This window comes from Triticum urartu, chromosome 2A, assembly GCF_056163025.1.
Source record: "Triticum urartu cultivar PI428250 chromosome 2A, HENAU_Tu73, whole genome shotgun sequence".
NCBI classification, from domain to species: domain Eukaryota; kingdom Viridiplantae; phylum Streptophyta; class Magnoliopsida; order Poales; family Poaceae; genus Triticum; species Triticum urartu.
Genome location: NC_141874.1, coordinates 564,730,332 through 564,744,213, shown reverse-complemented (window position 1 = coordinate 564,744,213; position 13,882 = coordinate 564,730,332). Strand labels below are relative to the sequence as shown.

Here is a 13,882-nt window from a genome sequence, read left to right as displayed (position 1 = left end):
TAGAATTTTCTATATTGCAAATGTTGATATTTTCTTCTACAAACTTAGTCAAAGTAGAAATACTTTAACTTCGGACAAAACTTAGCTGCGGACTAAAAAGAAGCGGGAGGGAGTAGATGAAGGGGGTATGAGAGAAGCAGAGGTTTTAACCAGCACAGCAGGGTGTCCACCGCTGCACTAACGCCCTTCTCCTGTTCGCCATCCGAAGAGGAGAAGACTCCATCAGAGCATCTCCAACAGGGGCCCAACGCGGCGCGCGCAAAAAACAACTTTAGCGCACGCCCATCGCCTGGTTTGGCGTGGCGCGCTGCGCCCGCTCCAGCAGCCGCGCTAAAATACAGCACGCACGCCGCTACAGCAGCGCGCAAAAAATGCAGCGTGCAGACAATATTTTTTTAATTTTTGAACGCATAGATAAAATAAAAACTAGATAGATTGCATAAATAAAAAACGATACAAAGGTATTTTTACATCAGTGCAACTAGATAGATAGTTTGAAAGCATAGATAAACTACGGCGCAACTAGATAGAAACTACTCTAAGTCGCTATCATCATCACCATTATCATCCTCGGCGGTGTCGTCCGAGGTGTCTAGCCAGATGTCCAGCCACCGATCACCGTTCGGCGCGAAGAACGACTGCCCACCTGCTGCAACGATGTCGGACTGCGCATTCGCCAACGCCTTCCGCTGACGCCTTTCCAACCGCGTCTCGCGGTGCCTTCGCGTGTCCTCCTCGCGGCGCCTTGCCCAGTAGGCCTGCTCGTAGGCGACATCCTCCGGGTGGCGCTGGCGCCACTCCGCCATGACCTGCTCGTCCTCCTGGGCGACGAGGAGGCGGCGTTGCCGCTCGGCGTGCTCAGCACGGTCTTCAGCCGTGTTCAGACGAGGCAGAGGGGCGAGGTTGAGCGCTTGCTGGAGCGTGTACACATCTTGAAAGTTCATCTGGCCGCGCGGCCGGCCTAGGCGCCACGCCGCCGCGTCGTACGCGCGGGCGGCCTCGCGCGCCATCCCGTACGTGCCGAGGCCGAGCCGGAGTTCGCCGGAGCGTATCTCTGCGGTGTAGCAGCCATTGGGGCGCAGGCGGACGCCGCGGTAGCCGGACGCTCCTCGGCGGCGCGGCGGCATGGCGGCGCGTCGGTGGCGGGGCGCTGGAGCGGCGCGTGGCATAGAGGGAGAGGAAGAAGGGAAGAGAAAGTGTGGAGAAACGCGTGGCGAAGCGGCGCGCAACTTTATAGGCGCGCGCGAAGCGGCGCACCAAATATTACGCGCGAGCTGGCGGCTTTTCGCGCGCGCTTGTTTCCCGCGGCCGCTGAAGCGCGGCAAACCGCCCCGCGCATGCTAAAAGCTGGGTTTATCCCACGCGCGCGTCGTTTGGCGGGTCTGTTGGGATGTTAATCGCAGCCAAAAAATAGTTAACAACGGTCCAGCATGTGGCGCTCCGACCCCGCGAAACTCCTCAGCAAGCAGCCAACTACCGTACCATCCTCTCCCCGGCCCTGGGGCTATATATGCATGGCCGTCGATCGCATCGTCGTCAAGCTCGAGCTACACCTTCCCACCGCCCAACCGTCTCACTGTTGCGTCCACGCGCGCGCCAGCTTCCTTCCCATCGCATGGCCGGGGCAAGCGCGCAGCCCGCGTGGGCGCAGGCGCTCGCAGCGGTGGGCCTCCTCGTCGCGTCGCGCGCCGCGCTGCGCCTTGCGCTGTGGCTCTACGCGGCCTTCCTCCGCCCCGCCAAGCCGCTGCGCCACCGCTACGGCGCCTGGGCCGTCGTCACGGGCCCCACGGACGGCATCGGACGCGCGCTCGCCTTCGAGCTCGCCGCCGCGGGGCTCGGCCTCGTCCTCGTCGGCCGCAGCCCCGACAAGCTCGCCGCGGTCTCCAAAGAGGTCAGGGCCAGGCACCCCGGCGCTGGGGTGCGCACCTTCGTCCTCGACTTCGCCGCAGACGGGCTCGCCGCCAACGTGGCCGCTCTGGCGGAGTCCATCCGAGACCTCGACGTCGGCGTGCTCATCAACAACGCCGGCCACTGCTACCCGTACGCGCGTTACTTCCATGAGGTTGACGAGGCGCTCACGAGGAACCTGATACGCCTCAACGTCGAGGCCCTCACGAGGATGACGCACGCCGTGCTCCCTGGCATGGTGCAGCGCAAGCGGGGCGCCGTGGTGAACATCGGGTCCGCCGCCGCCACCATCCTGCCGTCCGACCCGCTCTACGCCGTCTACGCTGCCACCAAGGCGTGAGTACTCCTCTCGGTCCGTTAAACTGCTCCCCACGTCGTCCCACGCTTTTTTTTGGCTATCTTATAATTTTGGCATAAATCACATAAGTAGGGACCCACATTTTATTTTGAATCAGTAGCATATTTCATCTGATTTTTTAAATATGTTTTCAGTACCTACAAATAGTGTCATATCGTTAAGCCGAGTGTCGATGTTTAGCTAATTTACAATTTTCATCATCATTCTACAATATTGGTGTGTATCATGCTCAGTGGTGGAGCTACACAAGATTGGTTGGGGGGGCAGGAGAGAAAATGTCCAATTCTAAGGGGGCAAAAGCTGTATTTTTTTCAATCTGCACCTTCATATTACAAATTTCTTCATAAAATTTACCAAACCTGGGGGGCCATGGCACCTGCAGGGTTGCATGTAGCTCCGCCAGTGATCATGCTATATTGTATCCCATTTAATTACTGTTCTCTCTCTCTTGGAGGCCACGTGACAGGTACTGGAAAAGAATACATGACTCTTTTGTAACTAAAAAAATCTAACCATTTTTAGCTCTAAATTGTTGGATAATAATCATAATGTAAAAGCATACTAAAATTCCCTCATTTTTTCAATTCTGACTTTGTATTTTAAACAAAATTTAGGATAATAAACATATAAAATCTTTAAAGATAAACCATTGTGTGTATAACTTGGAATATTATAGTAAGGATTTGTGTATTCGCACACCTTTGGATTGTTACAAACGTCCATTTCTCTTTTCTTTGTGTATGTCACTGGTTTCCCTAGATTATTATACAATAGACCGAGGGAGGGGGCTCACAAGAAGTTGCATGCCCGCGTCTCAGGCGAAGTGATTTTGTTTCCTATTTGTGTAAACTTAACCGTTTCTGAGAACCGGCAATAATGATACTTTGGTCTATCAGATATGTCGATCAATTCTCAAGAAGCCTATATGTTGAGTACAGGAACAAAGGTATCGATGTGCAATGCCAGGTACCAACTAATATCACTCTTATAGTCGATGCATTTCACTAACCGCTCAAAAGAAAATCTTCTTCTTAGCGTTTCTTTTTGTTTGATTTTTAAAATACATACTTTCATATTTGTTGGTCTCATGTAACCCTTTTGAATACTCCAGCATGGAGTTGATAGTGGGCTGTTGTACTGAATTTCAGTTATCTCCATAAATATGCAAATGCATTTACATGATCGTGATGTTTCTGTATATTTCATGGTAGACAACACTTTGGAAAATATAAACAATAGCTTGACATTTTTATGATTTGACACTCCGCTTGTTAAAGGTATGTCTTTCCCGCAAAAGACGCCACGGTTTTATGGGCTCTCATTTCAAACATGATTTTTCTCATGCTTACACGAGTTAGTTCAATTAGATGTGCACTTGTACTTGTACTGGACAGTGTGCAGTGGCTACATAGACACTGATGGGGATAACAGTGACATGGGGTTTTCAACAAGAAACCAAATTCATGACATGTGGATACAGTGTGAGCACTTAACGAGTGTCACTTCAAAAGTTAATGTCCTATAGCTTGTTCTTTTTGGTCCAAGGCATGTAAATGAGGAAAGCAGTTGGCATCGGTTCAGTCGTCCTTTTCAAAAAAAAAGTCGCAACTGATTGAATAATTTGTGTGATGTGCGCAGGCACCCTGGTACGTGGCGACGAAAATGGCCTCGATCAGGCAGGCGTCCCTGTTCGCCCCGTCGCCGGAGACGTACGCCCGCGCCGCCGTGCGCTACATCGGATACGAGCCCCGGTGCACGCCTTACTGGGCGCACGCCCTCGTGTGGTTCCTCTTCACCGTCGTCCCCGAGCCCATCGCAGACAGGTATGTCCTTGGTGTGTCCCTCGGCATCCGCGACAAGGGACGTGCCAAAGACGCTAGGAAGAAAGCCATGTGAGTGACATGCGCGGTGAAAGAAAGGCTCATACGCTCTCAAAGATCGACCCTCCGCGTGTTAAATTCTACTAGTACATGCCAGCTGTAATAAGATGAATGATTGCGCAGCTATTTCGGTTGCCAGTCATCTTATCGTGATGTCCTGACAGTGTGTATTGTGCTTGCACGTACCACATGTTTCTTGGATTTGGATGGCATATGTACCATCCTGTTCCTCCTAGCTAATAAAAGGTTGTCTAAATTAGCAATACCGTTCTTTTTTATGTACTCCCTCCAATCCGAATTAGTTTTTCTTTTTTGAGAACCCAATCCGAATTAGTTGATGCACCTCTATACAATGTAAAGCGGAGGGAGACCACGTGACATATTAGATAAGCAACTCAAACTAATCCCAAGAAAATATAAAGCGGAGGGAGTACAAAAAAACCCTGCAACAACGTGGTAACCTAGGGGTGCAGATATGTATCGCCTTGAGCGAGACTGAGCAGCCATTCGCCTACAGCGAGTGTCCAGTTGGGCTGACTAATTAGCTTCCTACAGGTGAGTTTCATTTTCATTGTTTTTCATTTGTTTTGTAAACTTTATTTTGCCTTGCTCATATTTTCAAGAAAAACCTGAATACCTATATCCAAAAATTATATTTAATCCATATGAAACACTTATATTTTCTTAAATAAATATTAAAATCACAATTTTGAAAAATGTTAACACAATGTAATTTCTCTGTTAGTGTAACTTAAAAAATGTTGATACAATTCAAAAAACTTGTTCATGACATTTAAAAAGTTTGCGCATTTCAAAAATAAGTTTTTGACATTTTTTAAAATGTTTAAATAATGTAAAATATAATAAATGTTCACATAATTTTTAAAAAAGTTTTGTATCATTCAGAAAAATGTTTCGACATGTATTTGACAAATGATTAACACATATTTACCTACTAGGAAAAATGAGCGTGTGTTGCAACGGGAGAAAAAAAACATCACATCTCTAAGAATGACTCAAGATCCTTCACTCAGGTCCATGTTCTCTATTTTAACATAGCAATCCAACAATGTCTATCCTTCCCCCTCCCTTATGTGCGGTTTGTAATTGCAATACATTAAGATCTAAAGTAATATTTAAAATCCTATTATCCACAATATTCTCATGATATCCAAAAGTTAAAAACAAGAGAACAAATATGAATATATGCTTAGAAACTCAGGAAAAAAATTCCACTCAAACAACTTTACAAGTAAAATAACAACAAAAGCAGGCAACATTATTCAAACTATTTTGGTTTAAAAACAATAAATTTTTTAAGTTCATAAATCCTATAACTTTCTCAAAATACATATAATAAGTAAACATGGATATGATTTTACTTGATGTTTCAAGTTGCAGGGTCTCCATCTTGTTGGTGAACTGGCACATGGCAAGTTGACACTATTTTTTTTGCCGAAATCGAAGTACAATGTGGTCTGAGAGACGAGGATGTATACCGATGTTCACTTCCTTAGAGGGAAGCTATGTCACCGTTTAGAGAGGTGGATGTTACCACGTTGGCACACCAACGCCATGAAGGCTCACCCTATTCTCTCTTTGAGACAACACCACGAAGGCGTTTCTCAACCACTAGTGGTAGACCTTGCGGTGGTCTCAAAACCCTCACAAACTTTCCGGGGATAATCACAATGATTGATTCCTCACCGAAAGACTCCTACCGCCTAGGAGTCTCCAACCTCCAAGAGTAATAAGATCTGAGGGAAAAAAGCTCAAGACTTGCTCAAATCACGATTTGCTTCGGTCACAAGAAGGAGAGGGAGAAGATCTTTATTTTGATTGGAACAACTCTTTCAAACTCTCAAGAATCAAACCGGGATCTAGGATTTCGTGGATGAGCAAGAGAGAGGGAGCACAGGTGTTCTTGGGGCGTGTTGGAGTGGAGTGTTCCACCTTATCTCGAAGAGGTAAGGAGCTATTTATACCCACAACAGAATAGAGCCGTTTTGAGAAGAGGTTGACTTGCCCGGATGATCTGGAGGACCATCTGAATGATTTGGTCACAAGCCTGGATGCTTCGGCTAAAGACCCGGATGAAAGTGGTAGCAGCAGAACTGCGTGGAGGTCGGACAGTCCGGAGGACAGCCTGGATGATCTGGTCACAAGCCCGGATGATCCGGATGAACGACAGGACGATCCGGCTTTATCCACCAAACTTCTGTGACGGAAGAGGCGATATTATCCAGACGATCCGGGGCAGGTCCGGATGATCCGGCTACAATTAGTGCCTAACGATGCTTCCTGGATGCATTATCCGGACGATCCGGATCCAGCACCGGATGATCTGGGGCCAAGTCCGGATGATCTGGGTATGGGGTCAGCTTGTGGAGAGAATGAAGAGAAAGAGTGGTAGGTTTTGGCTAAGGGGTTTTGCTAGGGATTTTGGTATTTTGTGAAAAACTACTTGTGAGGTAGATTGTGAGCAAGCCTTGAACCTACACCTTGGATCCCCTCTTAATAGCGCGGGATCCCAATTACTCAAGAAATGTATAAAAGAGCACGATGCTTCGTCTTTGTTTGCTCCTTTCCTCATTGATTATTTGCTTGAGTAATATCTCATATGATGTGACCACGACGCACATTAGAAAAACCATAGGACTGATGACCTGTGTATATACTTAGCAAACAAGGTTAGTCCCCTATATGTAAATTTGTCATCAACTTCAAAAAAATTCTTAAGAGCAAGATTGCACTTTTAATCTCCCCCTTTTTTGGTAGTTGATGACAAACTACATATAGCTCTCAGCAAGTGAAATGTGATGCGAATATTCTTAGGAGAGTTGTCCTCTGTGTGTTTTAGGGAGAGCTCCCCCTTAATGTATGCATAGGAGTAAAGTGATAAAATACAAAATGATGCACATATGGCGTGGATACCCTCATTCGGCATATAATGTTCTAACAACAGTGTAGACATACACCATTAAAAGCAACATAAGCAACGAATGAAGATAGCATACATAAGCTCTTACAGGGTACTCATAACTCATAATCTCATACAAGGTATAATCTCATACAAGGTAGCATAACACATGACCAAAGGTCCATTACAATAATAATAATGAGTCCAATAACTAGAGCTCAATAAACATAGCTGACACACACTCATACTCCTAAGAATTACATCTCCCCCTTGGCAGCAAGTACCGAAAAGGGGAAAACGGCAGAGAAGGTAGGAGGATCACTCAACATCCTCATCATCATCCCCATCACCATCACTTAGATCAGCAGGGTTAAGGAAGAACTCGGGAAAGTCATCGACAGAAGGAAAGTAAACCTCCGGAAGAGGAAGACGATCAGGAATAGGCTCATCTGGCTCGACAGGACTCCCAGGGCGCGCACGAAGGCGAGCCCTAAGTGCATTCGCCTCAGAGATACGACGAACCTCCTCGGTAGCAATGTGAGTAGCAGTGTAGCGGCAAGTGTCAAAGATAGCCTTGTGGGACTTGCCAATGAAGCGAGCCAGGCGGTCAAAAGGCTTCACGAAAGGTTTAGTGTGGCGAGAAGTGCTCTCGGCACAAGGAGGAGCAGGAGCCTTCGCTCTGGAAGACTCATCACGCGGAGTCCACATGGAGTGTGTGGATGTCTTGGTAATGGGACAAGGATAGACCGAGTCGATGACTGTCTGAATGAAAGGGGCATGGGGAAGTGTACGAACCTTCAGACAACTAGCCATGTGGATCTCGTTCCAGAGAAAATCTGCCATGTCAATGGAACGGGTGGGAGCCTTCCTAGTGTAGTACATCAACTCAATGCTATAGGCCCGAACCATTCCACGATCCCCTTTATTGGGAGCAATGGAGTTGAGGACATACTGGAAGAACCACTGGTATTTGGGATGAAAGATAGAGATATCATTAAGCTCCTTTTGTTGCTGCGTTGTGGATAGCTGGGTGGTAGGCAGGACGAGACAGCCACATGCACTGATGGGCATGGGCTCAAACTTGGGGTTCACCTCATGGATCCGAAATAGAGAGGCCTCAGATCCAGGCATGCCCAAAGCAGCAGCAAACTCCTCGAAGGTGACAGTTAACTGAGAGTGGTGAGTCATCCAAGTGATAGACCGGTCCGGATGGAAGAAACATATGGCATAGAATTGCCGAATGGCAGCCTCATTCCAATCACAATGAAGAGACATAGCATGACACAACCCCATGCCATCAATCTTCTCCAACACACCTTCGAACTTGGAAGGATTGTTATCAATGAAACCCAAGTTCATGTAATGTTGAGGAGAGAAACCAAGATGAGCAATGACGGATTGGTAGATGTCTTGTTGAACCAACATGCAAAAACGAGGATCGGTGGCATTTGCAGGAGCAGGAAATTGGTTGACATCACTCCTTAAGGCAGCATACTTAGAGGGGTCCATGGGCTGATAATTGACAAAATGACGGCCACGGTTGGTGGGGTTGGCCATGGACAGAATGAGACCAGTAGTTGCCGCAGACTGGGAGCTGGAGGCATCGGTTGTTTTCTTCTTCTTTGACTTAGTCGTGGAGCGAACATGCACGAGATCCTCCCCGTGGAGTTCGGCCTAGTAGTCAGGGTCGTCCTGCCCGACATAGGACGGACGAGCATGCCCCAGCTCCTTCTTGAGTGGACGAGCAGCATCCTCTGAGTCCGTCGATGCTTGACGACGCACATCTGTGTACACACATAGGAGAGAGAGCCAACTCGTTGAATGACTAAACCTAGATGAAAAATGGAGAAATAGAGGAAAGGAGCATATGGAGTACCACAAGAGGGGCCGAGGACGTCGACTTGAAGCTCCGGCCACCACCATGTCGGAGTTGGGGATAGAGGGCGCGAGATTGGGGAAGATCCAATCGGCCCCGAGAGAAGCCGTGCGAGGAGGGAGTAGATCGAGGAGGAGGTAGCGTGAAAGGGGCAAAACGAGGCAGTTGGACGGCCGTACTAGCAGGGCCGACCATGAGCAGCCGGCGGTGGTGGGAGGGGCGAGCGGTTGGGGGCAGTGGGGAAGAAAACAGAGGGGTACCCCTCTGTTCCTACTCGGCCCGATTTTAGTTTTGGGGCGTGGACCCACCCGGATGACCGGAAGGAGGCCCGGATCAGCCGGAGTGTTCCAGATGAATGGATAATGGCCCGGACATCCGGGCATACGACAGAGAGACCCAGACATCCGGATATATATCCGGATGATCCGGTCAGCCAGAGTGCAGATAGCCAGAGTTAATGATGAAGTGGTGATGATGTGATGATTTTGACATATATATCTTTATATAAGTGTGAGTAACAACATAACCCAGAGCATAGTACACACCCGCATGAACAACTAAGAAGAGTTTTTAACCTAAGTCACCATGTTTGAGTATACATAACTTGGTATACCAAAGATGAGAACTTTGGACCCAAGATTACTACTCCATCATTTTAAGGTGCTATGGACACTTAAAATGTGTCATAGTGACTTTGAGAGTGTTGGTTTTGTTTGCACATTGCATAGGGTAAAGAGGATTCATGAATTGAAGTTCTCCCTCGAAATATATGCCCACATCAAGACAAGACATGACAAAAATGCATGCTTGGGTACTAGATTTCACATAATGTTGTCAAGCTCCAAGATACCAAGTTCACGCCTAAGTTGACAGAATCTTGCTTCATCCAATGGCTTGGTGAAAATGTCAGCAAGTTGCATATCTGTACCAACATGACCAATATCAATGTCACCCTTTTCCACATGATCTCTCAAGAAATGATACCTAATATCAATGTGCTTGGTGCGAGTATGATCTTTGGGATTCTCAGCAATATTGATGGCACTTTCATTATCACATAGAAGAGGCACATGTCTATAGTTGATACTGTAATCCTTCAAAGTTTGCCTCATCCATAGTAATTGAGTTGCACAACTGACGGTTGCAATGTATCCAGCTTCGGCGATGGAGAGAGCAACACAATTTTGTTTCTTCAAGGACCAACTTACCAAGGAGCGTCCAAGAAATTGACATGCACCGGAGGTGGACTTACGATCCACTTTGTCTCCAGCCCAATCCGCATCTATGTACCCAATGAGATCAAACTTAGCATCCTTGGGTACCATAGACCCAACTTTGGGGTGTGAACAAGGTATCTAAGAATATGCTTAACCGCCTTATGATGACTTTTCCTAGGGTAAGCTTGAAATGTAGCACACATGCATACACTAAACATGATGTCTGGTCTAGATGCACAAATATAAAGCAATGAACCAATCATAGAGCGGTAAATAGATGGGTCGAAAGGGATACCATTTGTGTCTTCAGTGAGTACAAATTTGGTTGGCAGGGGTGTCTTACATGGACTAGCATCAGACATGCCAAACTTCTCTAGGATATCCTTGAGGTATTTTGCTTGAGACAATAAAATTCCTTCTTGAAATTGTTGAATTTGGAATCCGAGAAAAAACTTCAAATCTGCATTGAGTGACATTTCAAAATTCTTGGTCATGGAGGCCACAAACTTCTTGCACAAATGAATGTTAGGAGAACCAAAAATTATATCATCTACGTAGATTTGGCATAAGATCAAATCACCCTTGTCCCTCTTAGTAAAAAGAGTGGGATCGATCACCCCTCTCACAAAACCATCATCGAGTAAAAAGTTCTTAATATGATTGTACCAAGCACGAGGTGCTTGTTTGAGGCCATACAAAGCCTTATGAAGTTTATACACATAGTCTTTGTGATCGGGATTAACAAACCTAGGTGGTTGTGATACATATACTTCTTCTTGTAAAGGACCCTTAAGGAAAGCACTCTTCACATCCATTTGATGTAATGTAAAACCATTGAAAGCAGCATAAGCAAGTAAGATGCGGATAGATTCAAGACAGGCAACGGGGGCAAAGGTCTCACCAAAGTCCAAACCTTTAACTTGTGAGTACCCTTGTGCCACTAACCTTGCCTTGTTACGGATGATTACACCATTCTCATCTTGCTTGTTCTTGAAAATCCATTTTGTTCCAATGACATTGTGCTCCGTAGTTGGCCTCTCGACTAATGACTACACTTGGTTGCATTCAAAACTGTTCAACTCTTCTTGCATAGCAATGAGCCAATCGTTGTCCATCAATGCATCTTGTACCTTGAGAGGCTCAACACTAGACACAAATGAGTAGTGAGCACAAAAGTTTGTCAAATGTTTACGAGTGACTCTACATTCCGATATGCCAGTGAGAATTTTGTCAATATCAACACGACCGGCCACTCGAGGCATGATGGAGGTTTGGGTTTCGCGAGGTTCAACTTCATGTCCATCATCCACGTCCTCAACATATGGATCATTAATGTGTGGTGGAAGATCTTCTTCTTCATATTGCATTTGTTGAGGTTCATTATCAATGATTGCACTTTCTTGTTCTTGCCCTTGATGTTGATCTTGTTCTTGAAGATTATCATGAAGAGGAACTTGATCATCTTCTTGTACTTGGACTAAGGGCATTGGTTGAGCACTAGGGGCTTGTGGTGGTATGGGTGTTGAAGTAGTTTGATGATGGGTGAAACTTCCAGCTTCTTCATCATCATCATGAGGTTCTTGTTCGATTTTAAGAAGTGCACCAACACCCATGGTCAAAATATCTTGAGAAGAATATTCTTCACCTACATCACTTAGATCAACTTGATCCCCATGGGAGCCATTAAATTCATCAAACACCACGTCACAAGTTTCTACAACACATCCATTGGATTTGTTGTAGACTCTATAGGCATGAGAGTTTGATCCATAGCCAACAAATATGCCCTCAATGGTTTTGGATTGAAATTTTCCTAAACGTTCTCTTTTGTTGAGGATGACGCATTTGCACCCAAATACATGAAAGTACTTGACATTTGGCTTGTTCCCAGTTAGGAGCTCATATGGAGTCTTTTCCAATATTGTGCGGAGGAAGAGCTGGTTTGATGCATGGCATGCGGTGTTGACAGCCTCGGCCCAAAAACTATGTGGCGACTTGTATTCATCCAACATGGACCTTGCCATCTCCACAAGTGTACGGTTCTTCCTTTCGGCTACACCATTTTGTTTAGGAGTGTATGGAGCTGAATATTGATGTTCAATCCCTTCATCACTAAGAAATTCTCCCAAGGTGTAGTTCTTAAACTCAGAGCCATTATCACTTCTTATTGCCAAGATTTCTTTATCAAACTTGCGTTGTGCTTGCTTGGCAAAATCAATCAAGATGATCTTCGTCTCGTCCTTGGTCTTGAGGAAGAACACCCATGTATATCTTGAGTAATCATCAACAATGACAAGCCCATACTTTTTCCCACCAAGACTATCCCATGAAGGAGGCCCAAAAAGATCCACATGAAGGAGCTCCAAAGGCCTTGAAGTAGACACAATATTCTTGGGTGGGTGCTTTGATTGATGTTGCTTCCTGGCTATGCATGCACTTGTAAGTGCATCTAGTGCCCCTTAGTGATTTTGGTGTATTGAAGACTTATAGGTTAATGGACTAATGCGTTTGTGAGTGTACACAGGTCTATAAGTCTATGAGGAGCTTGATATTTACAGAGAAAGTCAACCCCTAAAAATGAAGTTCTTCGACTGAAGACTTTGGATCACTGAAGACTTTCCGAAGACTTTGAAAGTAAAGAAATTGGTGTGACCTTGAAGACTTGGTATTCGTTTGAGGAACATGAAGCGTGAAGACTTTTGTTTTCGTAGTTTCATTTTCTCTTTTTGAGTCATAGGAAACACCATACTGTTAAAGGGGGTCGAGGAAATACTAAGGAAAAATTTCCAAGTGATGCTCAACTCAAAATCCTACACCTACCAATCCCTTCGAGTGAAGCCATTGGAAATCTCATACAGTCCAGTCAATTTCTTCAGTGACAGAGACGAAGTTCTTCTGGTCTCTGAGGAATTTGTCCTGACCGAGGAGTTAGGAATTCGCCAGTGCGGATTGCCTACACAGTGAGGAACATGATAGCCCTGAGGATTTTGCTACTCAAAATTCCGACCGTTGCTGTGCTATGCGCCAGCTATCCCAAAGTATCTATCCACCTAACGGTCATATCATTGAAGGGCATTTATGTCTTATCATGTCGGGCTGCTCCCTAGGCTATAAATAGCCGCCCCTACAACCACTAGTTGGTTGGCTGCTCCGAGAGAAACTGACACTTGTCATTTGAGAGCAACCCATCCTCTGAGTACTTTGAGCGAAAATCATCAAGTGAGGAAACACCCAAAACCCAAACACCTACAAACCCCAAGTGATTGAGCATCACCGAAGAGATTGATCCTGCGTGGATCCGACGCTTGTTACCTTTGAAGACTGTGCTTCTTCCAGACGGTTAGGCGTCATGGTCTAGAGCATCCAAGAGGAATTGTGGATCGCCGAGTGACCAAGTTTGTGAAGGTTCGGAAGTCACCTGAAGACTTACCACGAGTGATTGGATGAGGTCTGTGTGACCTTAGTTCAAGGAGAATACGGTGAGGACTGGGTGTCCTGAGCTGCGTGTTCAGGACTGGGTGTCCGGGACTGTGTGTCCTCGAGTTTAAATACTCAGCCGCTCCAACCAGACGAACAACTGAGACAGCAGTTGGAACTGGTCTACCAAATCATTGTCTTCACCAAGCTTACTGGTTCTATTTCCTCAACTCTTTCATTTCCTCATAACTGTGTTGTGTGCTTGTTCATATCTGTGTTTGAAGACTTTGACTGAAGACTTTCTCA

The 13,882-nt window shown here is 46.0% G+C and overlaps 2 protein-coding genes across 2 annotated transcripts; one reads left to right on the top strand and one right to left on the bottom strand.

Annotated features, from left to right (window-relative positions):
- Window positions 1–533: 533 nt before the first annotated feature.
- LOC147985931 (uncharacterized) lies at window positions 534–1,127 on the bottom strand. The gene has a single exon (XM_087541802.1). It carries the CDS (start codon window positions 1,125–1,127, stop codon window positions 534–536), a length of 594 nt encoding a protein of 197 aa, XP_087397928.1.
- Window positions 1,128–1,596: 469 nt separating this feature from the next.
- Window positions 1,597–4,405, top strand: LOC125533657 (very-long-chain 3-oxoacyl-CoA reductase 1). The gene is made up of 3 exons (XM_048697032.2): window positions 1,597–2,244; window positions 3,163–3,232; window positions 3,905–4,405. The coding sequence occupies exons 1-3, from the start codon at window positions 1,616–1,618 to the stop codon at window positions 4,160–4,162; spliced, it is 957 nt and encodes a 318-aa protein (XP_048552989.1). The 5' UTR covers window positions 1,597–1,615; the 3' UTR covers window positions 4,163–4,405.
- Window positions 4,406–13,882: the final 9,477 nt, after the last annotated feature.

Excerpts from the sequence above, each read along its gene's own strand:
- LOC147985931 (XM_087541802.1), bottom strand. The coding sequence starts at position 1,127 with ATGCCGCCGCGCCGCCGAGGAGCGTCCGGCTACCGCGGCGTCCGCCTG.
- LOC125533657 (XM_048697032.2), top strand. The coding sequence starts at position 1,616 with ATGGCCGGGGCAAGCGCGCAGCCCGCGTGGGCGCAGGCGCTCGCAGCG. Across the intron at positions 2,245-3,162 it reads GTCTACGCTGCCACCAAGGC|ATATGTCGATCAATTCTCAA; the intron begins GTGAGTACTCCT and ends TTGGTCTATCAG. Across the intron at positions 3,233-3,904 it reads GTATCGATGTGCAATGCCAG|GCACCCTGGTACGTGGCGAC; the intron begins GTACCAACTAAT and ends TGATGTGCGCAG.